Genomic DNA, 13,606 nt, shown 5'->3' with positions numbered 1-13,606 from the left:
CGACACCCGATCGAGACGCAGCTGTTACTGAGGCCGCGTTATTGTCGATGGATCTCGCGGCATGGCAAACACGGCAGCGGTGATTGGGCCTGAGGTGCAGGGCGGGATCTGCATCTGAGAGACGGGAGCGGCCGGTGGTGCAAAGTTTCCATTGCTTCTCGGCGGGCGGTCGGGCTGACACCTGCATCGCCATCGCTGTCACGAGGATCTGCCATGCTCCCATCCATTGCGTGTTGGCGTCGGCAGAGGTGTCGATTGGCGATGGCCGGCATCGCAGCATCTGCCCATCTGGCATACGGTTTGTGGCGGACAAAGCTGCCGCAGCGTACATAACCGCGCAACAATGAACGGACACTGCAACAAAACCCTCTTCCCGCATCGCTGCCTCGTGCAGCACAACCCCGGCGCCCAAGCAGTCAGAAGTGGGTCGGCAACGGCGATGGTGCAGCGTTGTCGCTGACCAAGGCAGAGGCAGAACGCTGAGCATAACTTCTCACGCCGGGCGGATCCTGGTTGAGCTCCGGAACGTACGACAGCACAGCGCGCACGCCGGCAACTCGACGTCACGAGGCTCACCACCAGTGCTTCTGTGTTCTTAATTCCTTCCGCGACGCTCCTAGCGACACCAACCACCGCTACTGCGTCTGCTACTCTTCTTTTGTCCACATTCCCCATCGCCTTGCATTGCTTCCGCTTGCTGGACCCAGGCGCACTTTCGGCGCTTGACTGAACGATCGCTCCCGGCTTCCGTCTACCCAGCGGCCATCGTATCATCACCTGCACCTCCCATCGCAGACGCCCTCCGATCTCTTCACACCGACACACCACACACCACCCTGGCCCGCCCATTGTCTCCTCTGCAGCCTTCCACCGCATCCCATCTCCTGTGCATCCACCGCACCACCCTCGCCGACAAAGACGAGGCCGTTCCTGAGGGCATTGCGCCATACCCCGCCACAGCCGACTATCTATGATTCGATAAGACCCGATACCGCGGTTGCGATTCAGCACTTCTCTTTCCCTCACCCGCACATCCCACCATGCCCGTGAAGCGGCCGTCGGGGCGAAGATGCTTTGGCTGGTTCATCGCGGTCGCCCTCATCTATCTCCTCTTCTGTCTGCTCGGCGTGCAGATCGACAAGACCAACAGCGACGTCGACCTGATCGAGAGCGCACAATGGGTCAAGACAGGCAAGAGCTGGCTCGACCGCCAGGCCTGTCGCTGGATAGGTCTTTGCGGCACCATGCATCTCCTCAAGCAGAGTGCCTGGACGTCGTCAAATATCCGCGACGCGCTACCTCCACCGCACGATGACCCGTCGCAATGGTGGACGTCGGGCGTCGAGAATCCCGACTCGTGGTCAAAAGAGGAAAGATCACGGCGTGAGATACCACAGTATGTCCTCGACCATGCACCCTACGTGCATCTCTTTTCGGGCGAGCAGTTCTGGCCCTGCGATATTGGCGAGCATTTGACGCACACTACGACATATTTAAATTACACCAAAGTGGAAGGTGTACTGGAGGAACGCAACCTCACGAACCTCAACGAACTTAATGACTACGAGAGTGGAGAGCATAGCAGGTACATGTATCTGCAAAGTAATGATAACCCGGAGGAGAAGCCCGAATGGTTGGTAGGCGCGAAGAACATCCCCAAACTGCCCGTGCCCTTGGACGATGAACCACCCCGGGACGATGCTCCACCAGATCTTGACGATCTCAAAGATTATGACCTGGAGTCACTGAAACAGCAAGCGCTGGACGACGCTTACAAATCATCGGCAACATCGCCATCCGCGGAAGAACTTCCCACTGGCCTGTCGTCGAGTCCCGATGGACGATGTGGAGGGAGCAGTGGTTTCACCTGCAAAGGCAGTCGCGCGGGTAGGTGCTGCTCCATCTACGGGTGGTGTGGCAATTCTGAAGAATATTGCGGAGATCCTTGCGACCCACTTGCCGGAGACTGCTACGACCCGTACAATCCACCACGAGGCCCGCATGTGGATCTGCGTAAACGCAGCAGCACACTGGACCTGAACGGCGACAAGCACAAACCTCAGCCTGGGGGCAAGAGTTCAGCGCCCGCCATTCTCATTGTTGTGCCCAAAGAAAATGGAATCGTTGATGCATTCTGGTTCTTCTTCTACTCGTTCAACCTCGGCCAGACCGTGTTGAACATCCGCTTCGGCAACCATGTTGGCGACTGGGAGCATACATGTGTTCGCTTCAGGAACGGCAAGCCCATTGAAGTATTCTTGTCCGAGCATAACTTTGGTCAAGCATTCACGTGGAAAGCGATGGAGAAGTACATCCCAAGCCATGACGGTTCAGGTACCATGATCGGCAGCTGGAGTAATGAGACTGCCGGACGTATGGCCAGGCGACCTGTCGTCTACAGCGCCATCGGTTCCCACGCCATGTACGGCACACCTGGCCTCCATCCATATATCATTCCTTTCGGACTTTTGCATGACGAGACTGACCGAGGGCCGCTATGGGACCCTGCCAAAAACTTCCAAGCCTACACCTACGATCCCAAGAATAGGACTATGCGCGCATCGACAATGAACCCCACATCACCTGTTGGCTGGCTGCACTACGCCGGCCACTGGGGCGACAAATATTACGAACTCTCCGATCCTCGACAATACCGCTTCGCCGGCCAATACCACTATGTCAACGGGCCCACAGGACCCAAATTCAAGAACCTTGGACGAAGCAGAGTCTGTCAGCGGCGCGGCAAGTGTGATGTCCGTCATTGGCTGGGAGGCAGCAAACTGGCGCTCGGGAATCCAGAAGAAGATGTCGAAGATGGCACCCTACCAGGCGGAAACCAAACGGACGATACTTCCGCCTCGGTGGCTCTACCCTCATCCGCCAGGCAAGATGACAGTTCGTACAGCGAAGTCATGTACGACGAAGGCAAAGAGGAATTTTCAATGTGGACACGATAGAAGAGAGGCATGGCGTTCCGGAAGACTGGGGTGAATTTTTTATTGTTGTTCACTATGACCTTTTGGAGTCATTTTGCGCGCCTTACTGTTTCTGAACGACGTATGGAAGCGATGCGCGACGATACCCTGTGCTTTTGTTCATCTTGCTGTTTTGGGGAGCATGGGCTTTGGGCGAAATATACGGCTACTACAGCTTACTACAGATGATACAGATGGATATCAATGAACTGAGGAAGGAAGAAGACTTGATAGACTCTAGGTAGAGATGGCCCTGAAATGAATGTGAAGAATTTTGGCTCTTGAGAGAGTCTGTTGAATTACACTGCTAGTCTCTTCTGTCTGTTTGCTTTGAGCTACACTTTTCTCGTCACTTATTGTAACTTCACTGTACAGTGATGTTGATTGAGATGTTGTCATTGTGCAGCTACACTGGTGTAGAGTGACATGCGAACTGGGATGATCCATTGGTGTTGCATGAAGATCTGAGACGTTGGCGGCGTTTGTGCCTGGATTTTGTTGCGGAGCTTATTTCTAGGTTTCGATGAAGATTGGAGCGTGCGGCGATTGGACACATGGCAGCATAGATGGTGATGGGCTCGTGGAGATCGTTCGAGCAAGAAAGTTGGGAGCATATATTTGTGCAAATATTGCATTTGAATTCTCGTCAGCGAATTGCACATATGAGAGACTCCGAAGGTCGTTGCATATCTCGGGGCTCTAATAATGGCATCAGTGCTTTCATACGCACTGCAGTCTATTCTTAGACTCAAAGTACGTAAGAAGATATCATTGCGCTCGGGTGGGTACACCGCTTCATTTTGGCCTTGGAAAGTTCCCCAAGAGCAAAAGTGCTCTGGATATTTGAGGAAGCGCCCATTCTTGTGGATTCGCTAACCTTATAGCAAGGTGCAATCGGCCAACACAGGGTGTCTCCCGTCCGCACGACCTGTATCATGTGCCTCTCAATGGCTTCACGAATCGACTCATCGCATCGCCGTCTTCAGCTTCGTTTGATAAGCACCATGTATCAAGTTGGCTCTTATCAATGAGATAAAGTCACGTGTAGGCCTTGCGTGCATGAAGAGCGTCGATCATTCGGTTGCACTCTTCGACTTGATCGTGCTCCACGAGCGGCCCGGATGCATCATCCAATGGGCCCCAGTCTGCCGTCCTGAAGACTACGTCCATGACTGCAATCAAGTATTCTTCGTGCGATACGAGCTTCTGCCATGCTGATTGACTCTTGCGAATGTTGGGCAGATTCCTGGCTGTCACGAACACGACGTTCTCGATGATCGAGTCTTCCATCGTTCCGCGAGTCTGCTGGTACATGTACAGCCCGGCATCCACCATTTTGTTTACTTTGTTGGCGCAGCGCACATACGTGATAACGGAACGCCTAGTGATTTTCCGTAGTTCAGGCAGATCGTACTTTGAACTGTCAGTCTTGAACCTCTACACTTCTGGATGACATGGCTTACCTTGTCTGAGGCTACGTACAAGTCAACGCACTCGCGTAGGTGTTCAATGTTCGTGCCAGCCGCATGTTCGACGGTCGCCTGGCCAACGTCAAAGCCATAGATGAATCTCAACATCCCATCGACCGTCTCAGCACTTTCAGGCAGCTTCACAACGCCTGTGTGGGCTTCTTGGAAGTCTCGAGTCAAGGCTGCCTCGAAGAACGGGCAGGCAGGGCAAACGATGTTCTTGTGAACGCGGAAGTCTCTCGTGGCGGTGGAGATGGTGAGGTCCGACCATTCGCCGGATTCGTAAATACTTCAAGGTTTGTTAGCTAATGCAATATTCAAGACTTGGGTTCCATACCGCTTAAGCGTGCCTCCGGTAGATCTGTCGGGCGGAGCCATTTTGCGGGCGAACAAGGAATGGCAGGGCTAAGAGAGGGCAGACTGGAGACGCAAGTGTTCCAAGAAGTGTTGTTCGAGAGTGGGAGTCGAGTTGTTGGCCTTCTAGATAGAGTGCGACAGCACGCTAGAACCGCAAATCATGTGACAAACAAGTCTCGGCGCAGCAAGTGAAGGTTGGATTCGTGCTACCGTCAGTCTCACTTTGCAGTCTGCTCGCAACACGACAACGGGCCAAGACATGCAGGAAGAGCACACATCCTACAAGCTCTGTCTCAGCCATCTCTGTGCCATCCGTTCAGTTCAATGGTCCTGTAATCTCGAAGTTGATCGTGATGTACATTTTCGAGCTGTAGGTGCATGGCCGCATACACTTCACATCTCATGCGTGCGCCACAATGAGAACATGGAGCTGCCATTTTGCAGTCAGCAGTTTCTCGCCGTACGATACGGCTCAGTGGTCAGCGGAGGTCACGACACAACCGCGCCTGGTCTCGCGTTGCCTTCTCGGTACTCTTGCACATAGCCTAGGCTGTCCCTCTCAGCCTCATTACTTCCTTCTTATACTCATCCGGGCCGACTTGACTGTCCGCACCTCTCTTCTCCCGCTGTGTCTCACTGAGGCCAAAGCCGTGCATGTCCTCCAATTCTTCCTTCGTAAATCCCATCTCCCTGTTTGGCGGCCTCTCGCTGTTAGCGATGGACCGATCCACAGCTTCGTTGAAGTGCTCGTCATGTTTCTCAGCCAGTTGGAGGAGATAGTTGACGTCCTTCCAGGTCTCGTAGCGCAGATCCCCAAGTGTGAGGTTGGTTATGCTGCGATCGACTCTTGGTACCGGTGTAGTCGCGCTCTTTGACTCCTTCTCGACCACATCCTTGGTCTCGGTGCCAGGGGTCGACTGCTCGGTGGTCATCGCATCGTAGACTTTCCGCATGACGTCTTCAGTGGTATTTAGTGCGCCTTCGGCGGGCAGGAGTCTCAATGGAAGTCTCTTGCCGCTATAATCCTGCACTACAGAACCATCTCTCGATACAGCTTCAAGCACAGCAATATCGGCGGCCAGCTTCTGAAGACCATCGTGCAATTCCTCGAAATTGACGTTCGCATCACTCGCAGTGTCTTGAACATCTTCAGGCTCCTGTGCTTTCGCGATAGCATACTCGATAGAACTGTGCTGATAATGTGGAATGAGCGCCTTTAGCTTGTTGAATTGTAGCTCAGCGAAGGAGAATTGCCCAGTTGTTTTGACTGCTTTGCTGAGGACGAAGAAATCAGTCGGGTCTGGTGCTTCACCTTTCAATTGTCTTGCCTCAACGATTTGCGTCCAGAACTCCTCTACCAAGTTCTTGTTATTCCAGAGGCCTGCAACGGAAAGCAAAGACCGCCGTGTCACGTCAGTTGGTTCCAACTTCAACGTTTGAAAGTCGTCGAGGACAATCTTCAACGTCTCAGTGGACTGGCCGTGGCCGGCAATATTGACTATAATAGAATTGAAAGCCGCTGTTGATGGCAATGCACCAAAGCGAGCGAATGTCTCCATCATTCCACGGATCGACAGAAGCACCACGTCCACCAGCTTCTTGCGCTCAACCCCTTCCATCTTGTCGATGCCCGGCAGCCGAAACAAGAGGGTCGTGGCGATGATGAGCTCACTCAGGATATTCGGCAGCGCTTTGCCAGTAACTCCGACGTGAAGGTACACGGTCGCCAGCATTGCGCGTAGTATGGCAATGCGATCTCGGATAGACGTGTCTTCGGGTGTCATCGTTCGTAGCCTCGAGACCAGGAGCCGTACATAGGCAAATGGCAGAATCACACCCGCTCGACATGCCATAGCGAAAACTGTATATGCTTCGGAATTCGGTCGCTCTTCCAGGAAAGGCTTGATAAAACGTGGACTCACATGAGTTGGATACACTCGAAAGGCGGTGTCTAGAGCAAGGTATGCCTGGCGAGAATCGCCGCGTAAAAGACGCTGGGTAGTGATTTCTTGGAGCAGGTCAAGAGGAAGTCTGAGATCCATGGTCGCTTCACGATCTGGAAGTATAGCGTTTGGCGACAAATGATATGCATTGAAGGTGCCTGGATAGCGAGCAAGAGCTCTACTGTACAAAGATTCGAGTTCTTGTAGCGGAAGCCCATGGCTACCGAGTAATTTGATCGCCACAGTGTAAGTCTCATAGCCATTGTGCTGATCGTCCTGGGTCTCCAACCAACTCCAGAATTTCACGCCAGACTGTATGTGACCTGACTCTAGGAAGAGCAAAAGCAGATACGAATGTGCCGAACGTGAGGGCACGATATTGCCCTGCCGAATATCTTTGGCCAGTGTTTCGGCAAACGACACCATTTCTTGCTTCTTATCCGCGCTTTGCTCATCCGTCGGTCTCTGGGCTTCGGCCCTCCAGGCACGAAGCGTGCATAGTGCAATGGATTTGAAATCGCCCTGAATCAACGGCCTCTTCTCAGGCAGTTCGTTGTAGAGGCGAAACACGGCAGGTATATCGTTTGCCTGGACAGCGTCCAGGAGATCTTGCCGTACAGCCAACGCCTTCAACTCAACCGTCTGCACTGGGCTTGATCTCCTCCCCTCCCATCTTTCTCGTTTGCGCTGCTGCGCATCAGAAATATTCGCGTCTGTCTCCACTGCATTCCGCCTTTCTCGCGCACGCTCTCTTCTATTCTCTGTCTCTGCTCTTAACCTCGCCTGGGCTATGGGATTCCAGCGAAGTTTTTGTTCTCGTCCATTCCGATTAGCAGCGCTGAAGTGCCTCAGCTTTTGCTCGCCATGGGTCAATTGAAAGGTTCTCAGCCAATTTCGATGGATTTGCAGCTCAAGTTGTCCCCTTCGCAGCTGGAATGAAAGCATTTAGTCGGATGCAGTCGCGTGTGAACACCGCGGGATTGAGACTTTCTGGGAGCGCGTCTTGTTGGCCTGAGGCAAACATAGCGACTTCAACCACCAGCTGTTCAATGCCGACGAGCACCACGTTCTGCCTCACGATACAGACGACAATATTTCCATTTTCGACAGCAAACTGAACTCGCCAACATGTCGCCCAATATGTCGCTGTTTAGCGTCAACGCAATCCTCGTGCTCTCGACCGACGACTCGTCCCGCATTCTGGCGAAATACTACAGCCCACCGCACATCCCCTCCAACGCTCAGGGCAACAATTACCCCGGCGCACAACCATACCAGACGCTCAAAGATCAGAAAGCATTCGAGAAAGGGTTGCTGGAGAAGACGGCGAAGCAGACTAGCGATGTCATCCTCTACGACAACCGAGTGGTGGTATTCAAGAATGAGGCAGATGTAATGCTGTACGTTGTGGGAGGCAGCGACGAGAACGAGATTATGCTGTACAATGTGGTGCTGGCATTGCGGGACAGCTTGAACATTCTGTTGAAGTAAGTCATGATATGAGATCTTCTGCCAATCACTACTGACCCACCGCTGCAGAAACTCCGTGGACAAGCGCACATTGATCGAGAACTACGACCTTGCTTCCCTTGCGATCGACGAGATTGTAGACGACGGTATCATCCTCGAAACTGATCCTGTCATCATTGCCAGCCGAGTCAGCAGACCGCCAGTCCAGGATATTCCAAACATGCAAGGAATCGATCTTTCAGAAGAGGGGTTGCTCAAGATATATCAATTTGGCAAGCAAAAGCTGGGGGAGAGGTTACGACAAGGATTGTGAGAGGATATTTGCGGGCATCTGCGGGCCTTCAAGCCATAGCGATGGAGTTTTGGAGTTCGGGGTTGTCCAAAGGGAAGGGGAATCGTGCTGAATGAAGAACCCCAGAATTGCAGATTCGTGTGATCCAAGAAGACTGGTATGGTATGAGCACTACAAATGGGGTAAAGACCTCACCGCAAACACTGCCGAGAACGCCTTTCGCGAGTACATCAGCTTGATCGAATCAGAATATGAGCTCGAGGGCGTCTGCCTCTGCCTTTACTTCCACCTTCAGTAGAGGTGACTCTCGTCCGGCAGAGGCAGAGGCAGAGGCACAAAGCCCTGTCCCGAGGCACAAACCATGACCGAGACGCCTGCCAGCCTGCTCGATGGCCAGTCAAATAGTGGTGCCAACGCGGTCGCAAAAGTGGCAGCCGAAGGCAAAGGGTCTGAGAAGGAGATTGTACTGGGCAAGTATCACCCAAAGCACTCGCATAAAGTCTTCTCATGTTTCCCAAATTCCCAGAGGCTCTGAGCTAACTGGGTGGGCTTTGGTCGAAATTTTGTTTTAGCAGACAGTTCGAGACATCGCTGCCGTCCGCCGACACCTTTGGGTCAGTGAGTGACTGTTAAACAAGTTCACTCGATCATGAGAGATAGCTCGGTTCGTCTACTTCATGTGTGATCACATGTCGCTGCTTCGCATAACCGTGGCTGTCTCTGAATGCAACTACCTCTGGGTGCAAACGCAGGTCGCTAAGCTAATCATCAAAGCTTATCATGGATCGAGAGCCAATCTAGTTAGGCGCTTGCACTCAGAGGTCGTTGCATTCATAGGTATCCACGATGACTCTCCGCTCGTTATATTCATGCTCGAGTTATTGCTCGGCCTGGTTGTATCCGGACTAGCCGATGCCAAGATCACTTTGTACCCGAAGGACGTGGAGCGCCTCAGCTTCCAGCTCGACCGCGAATGTTTCTATCCATCCCTGCCAACATCTCCGCACAGGATCGCTCCGACCCCTGAGAAGCCTGTTGATGGCGAGTCGGAAGACTGCTACAAATGCCATCTCTGTAGTCCGAAGTCGTGCAAAGACACAATCCTGCGCCTTCGCGACGGCCTCTCTCTTCCAATTCCACAGGACGTGCTGCATCGGAGCCGTTCAACAATCACGAAGCGCTGTGAGAGGGCGCAGACTGCTAGGTAAATCTGCAAACTGTAGATTTGAGCCATCTGAGGCCATGGCGAGGTCCGCTCCTCCCCATTGCTCTGATCAAGCCGTGGAGCGAACATACGAGGTACGCTTATTCACTCACCGGACAAAGTTTTGTGCTCACAGAGCAGTATAGGGTGCTCTGGGAGTCATTTCCAGTCGCAAAAGACATGCAAGACCGCAAGCCTCCAACACGACAATTGCATCGCCCACAGTGATCGGAAAACCGCAGGACACGCCCGACCTCAGAGGAACTCCGAGCATTGTAGGCATGTCTGAATGGCTGCAAATGCTTGGCCACAGTGTATGTCCGACATGATGCCGACCCAGAAATTGTCAGCTCATACTTCGTGGAACAGGACGAAGATATCAATTCCTTGAACATAATCCATGTGGCTGGCACGAAAGGCAAAGGAAGTACGTGTGCATTTACCGAATGCATTCTCCGATCGCACGGCACTCGCACAGGCTTTCCAAAGAAAACTGGTCTTTACACCTCTCCGCATTTGATGAAACCTGAGGAGCGGATACGCATCAACTCCGAGCCACTAGCACCAGCAGTCCTCGCCAAATACTTCTTCGAGGTGTACGACTTGCTCCCCCAACTTGCGACAGAGTACGATCCACAAAAGTCGCCCATCGATCGAGGGCCACGACTGCTTCAACTCTGGGCGTTACTCGCTTTCCACGTCTTTATTCGGGAAAAGGTTGATGTCACCATTCTCGAGACTCATAACGGCGGCGAATACGATGCTACAAACGTTATCAAGAACCCTTTAGTGACAGCTGTCACGACACTCGGAATGGACCACATCGATATGCTGGGCCCTACTATTGAGAACATTGCCTGGCACAAGTCCGGAATCTACAAGGCCGGAGCGGTGGCTCTGTCGACCATGCAGGATCCCGAGCCTGCCGCGGTTCTGGAGGAAAGGGCTACCGCAAAAGGTCTGCAGATCACATTCGTGGGCATTGATGATGTTCGCTTACCGAGAGACTCGCTCAAGCTGGAGCCTTCTGTTCAAAGAAAGAATGCATCTTTGGCGGTTGCAATATCCGAACAATTTCTGGGGAAAAGCTTGGGCGGTGGCCGATCAGAGGGAGAGCTGACTGGCAGCGACATTGCCGCTGGCGTTGAGCAGTTTGCGTGGCCTGGTCGCTTCCAGATCGTTCGTGATGCTGACAGCGCATGGTTCCTGGACTCTGCGCATAACAACATGAGTGTGGCCATTGCAGCACAGTGGTTCGCAGACGCTGGTCACAGGATGCAGCAAAGTGACGCCGACCCTGTACGCATCCTGATATTCAGCCACATCAATGAGCTTCGCGATACGGCCGCACTATTGGAGAACCTCGCGGTCGCGCTGAGAGACTCGAATGCGTCTATCAGCCATGTCATATTCAGCACCTATGCCGAGTCACAGGAGCCAACGAGCAGGACGACCATCAAGGATTCTGGCCTGTTTCACGAAGTATGGACTAAGATGCTGCCAGATACACAAATCTGGGACGAGCCCTACATTCAAAAAGCAATGGAACGCGCAAAGGTACTGGGCAAGCAGGATGGCAGAGGGATGCAGACACTCATTACCGGCAGTCAGCATTTGGTCGGTCCAGCGTTACGTGTGCTTCAATCAGGTGGCGCTGAGACATGATGGACGCCGGCCCCGTCTACTTGCAAATAACAAATCAGGGACTGTGGAATATTCACACTTTGCTAATTCTCCACGCGAGCTCGATTCCGCGCCTGCAACGCTTATCCCGGGTACGCTCGACACAACGGAGATACTAGGAGCGCAGAAATCCGAATATATTGATGAAGGATGTGGAGCCTAAAGTCTAGGTCTCTGTTCTGCATTCCGGCGGTCTTCAATTGCTCGATCACACTGTTGCCCGACCTGAACGACATGAGTCATCTCGATGGTACTGGAAATTCTAATCTGCAATTGCGCTTCGCCCAATCTCTGTTCCGAACCAGGCAAGAAAGCAGATCTGGTAGCTGCTCGAGATTTCAGGGCCGTCTGCCAGTCTCATCGCTTCTCCAGAATTCACTAGCGTGCAATCCTTGACCGATCTGGAAGACTGGCAGCTGGAGTGGTTCCTCAAGAATGGAGTTGAGCGGCCTCGCCAAGAGTCTGCACCGCCGCTTGCTTCGAAGCCCGGGTGAGATCAAAGCTTGACGACTTACCGGTCAACTTATGATCCTGCTTCATTTCGGACTCGTGCTCGACCGATAATTTCCGACAATGCGACGTCTCCGTCGACGCACATCCGCAGTGACGGTAAACCGACCTCCAAAGGCTTGGACAAGGGCGCCCGAGGCGCCCGCCTGCTGTGTGGACCTGCAGCCGGCAATAGGTAAGGTACATGGACCCACAAAGATTAATGTCCAATACGAACGACCACAGATACGTGAAAGCTAGGCATCCCGTTCGCTCTGCCATATATAAGCACGTAATCGCTGGATTAGTACTACGGTGGGTGACCACGTGGGAATCCCCAGTGTTGTTCGTTTTGTCTTTTGCTCGTCCGTGGTACGGTGTGATGCTCGAGGGCTGCTTCCATTCTTTTTGCGTGCCTGTAACCGGCACCTGCTGGGGAAGGATACCGGATGAGTCATGTCAGGAGCACTGGATGCCTACAATTACCAAAGGCAATCGCGATCAACTGAACTTCGTGCCACACTGTCTCGCAGGACCGGTCGCAACGCGACGCCATTTTTGTTGCCAGCGCACACGAACCTTTTTCCCGCCCACAATGGCTACCGATACGCATCAGTAGGTGAGTTGCAATGGTAAGGCAAGCTGTATTCTGACTTCAGATGAACAGAGAGTCGTATGCCGTCGGCGACATCATCCGTCTGCACACCGACTCACTTGACAACGCTCCTCGCACCATTCAAGCCAAGATCATACTGCTACACCAACCTTTTACGCTGTCCTGCGTAGCTACGGTCGAGATCAATGCCAACGACTTGGACATCACAGACTCGGCCATCGGACCTGCCAAAGCGATACTAAAGCTCTACGACCGCCGCTTTGCAAGTCAACTTCGTAAAGATGAGAAGTGCGAGCCCTGGACCGAGGCCACAGAAGACGCATATGTCAGCACAGTCAGGAGTGGAGAAGCAGCCGAGTTCGTTCGGAGATTGAACGACGAGAGCATCGACTTCAGAGAACCCGAAGAAGGCTGGTCCACAGCAGAAAACGAAGCATATCTACAAAATATGTGCTCCGATTATTTCTCCGACGAGACCAAAGCCTACGACGTCATGAAATCACTTCAAGGCAAGCAGATACCAAGACTATACTCTGCAGTCTCTCTGCCTCTGGAACGCAGAAATTTCGGCGAGTCTTTCGACCAGGACACCGACCTTTTGTGTATTCCCGGGATCCTGCTCGAATACATCCCTGGTCCAACGCTCTCAACTATGACGGACGTCATTCCTCGGCAAAGCTGGCAGGGCATCGTGGAGCAAGCTGTACAAAACGTGCGCGCTTACTCAAGCCTGGGGTTCTTGAACAGAGATGTACGACCCTCGAACTTTGTGGTCAACGAACAAGTTCCCGATGGGCACGAGCGGAGGGTTGTTATGATTGACTTCGCGGTGTGTGAGTTCAGGGAGGACGATCAATCTGACGACGAATGGGGCCGAATGAAGTGGAGTGAGGATGAAGAAAATGCTGTCGGGTGCGTGATGCAAATGAAGTTGGAAAGAGTGGGATTTGATCTGGAGTATGAGCGGTCGTCACAATGGCACATGTATGCCATGGGGGAAGACGACGAGTATTGATAGTCCGGCTGGTCGTGCAGTGCTATTCGCGAGCTATGCGTTGCGAAAGAGATGACAGGCACTGCTGTAATCTGCATAATCTTCTGACATTAG

The 13,606-nt window shown here is 52.9% G+C and overlaps 6 protein-coding genes across 6 annotated transcripts; 4 read left to right on the top strand and 2 right to left on the bottom strand.

Moving 5' to 3' along the window:
- Positions 1-1,040: 1,040 nt before the first annotated feature.
- Positions 1,041-2,957, top strand: CKM354_001169100 (uncharacterized protein; the record flags this gene model as incomplete). Its single annotated transcript, XM_044807191.1, has 1 exon — positions 1,041-2,957. The coding sequence occupies one exon, from the start codon at positions 1,041-1,043 to the stop codon at positions 2,955-2,957; it is 1,917 nt and encodes a 638-aa protein (XP_044663126.1).
- A 1,056-nt stretch (positions 2,958-4,013) lies between these two features.
- Positions 4,014-4,822, bottom strand: CKM354_001169000 (uncharacterized protein; the record flags this gene model as incomplete). Its single annotated transcript, XM_044807190.1, has 3 exons — positions 4,014-4,388; positions 4,439-4,733; positions 4,782-4,822. 3 exons carry the CDS (start codon positions 4,820-4,822, stop codon positions 4,014-4,016), a joined length of 711 nt encoding a protein of 236 aa, XP_044663125.1.
- A 524-nt stretch (positions 4,823-5,346) lies between these two features.
- Positions 5,347-7,689, bottom strand: CKM354_001168900 (uncharacterized protein; the record flags this gene model as incomplete). Its single annotated transcript, XM_044807189.1, has 1 exon — positions 5,347-7,689. One exon carries the CDS (start codon positions 7,687-7,689, stop codon positions 5,347-5,349), a length of 2,343 nt encoding a protein of 780 aa, XP_044663124.1.
- Positions 7,690-7,872: 183 nt separating this feature from the next.
- Positions 7,873-8,527, top strand: CKM354_001168800 (coatomer subunit zeta; the record flags this gene model as incomplete). The annotated part of the gene is made up of 2 exons (XM_044807188.1): positions 7,873-8,231; positions 8,284-8,527. 2 exons carry the CDS (start codon positions 7,873-7,875, stop codon positions 8,525-8,527), a joined length of 603 nt encoding a protein of 200 aa, XP_044663123.1.
- Positions 8,528-9,544: 1,017 nt separating this feature from the next.
- CKM354_001168700 (uncharacterized protein) lies at positions 9,545-11,375 on the top strand (the record flags this gene model as incomplete). Its single annotated transcript, XM_044807187.1, has 3 exons — positions 9,545-9,805; positions 9,857-10,024; positions 10,080-11,375. The coding sequence occupies 3 exons, from the start codon at positions 9,545-9,547 to the stop codon at positions 11,373-11,375; spliced, it is 1,725 nt and encodes a 574-aa protein (XP_044663122.1).
- A 1,102-nt stretch (positions 11,376-12,477) lies between these two features.
- CKM354_001168600 (uncharacterized protein) lies at positions 12,478-13,513 on the top strand (the record flags this gene model as incomplete). Its single annotated transcript, XM_044807186.1, has 2 exons — positions 12,478-12,497; positions 12,550-13,513. The coding sequence occupies 2 exons, from the start codon at positions 12,478-12,480 to the stop codon at positions 13,511-13,513; spliced, it is 984 nt and encodes a 327-aa protein (XP_044663121.1).
- Between the last annotated feature and the right edge of the window lie 93 nt (positions 13,514-13,606).

This window comes from Cercospora kikuchii (assembly GCF_019650295.1).
Source record: "Cercospora kikuchii DNA, contig_00008, whole genome shotgun sequence".
In the NCBI taxonomy this organism is placed as follows: domain Eukaryota; kingdom Fungi; phylum Ascomycota; class Dothideomycetes; order Mycosphaerellales; family Mycosphaerellaceae; genus Cercospora; species Cercospora kikuchii.
The sequence above is the reverse complement of the archived record's forward strand: the minus strand, read 5'-3'. Positions and strand labels throughout refer to the sequence as shown.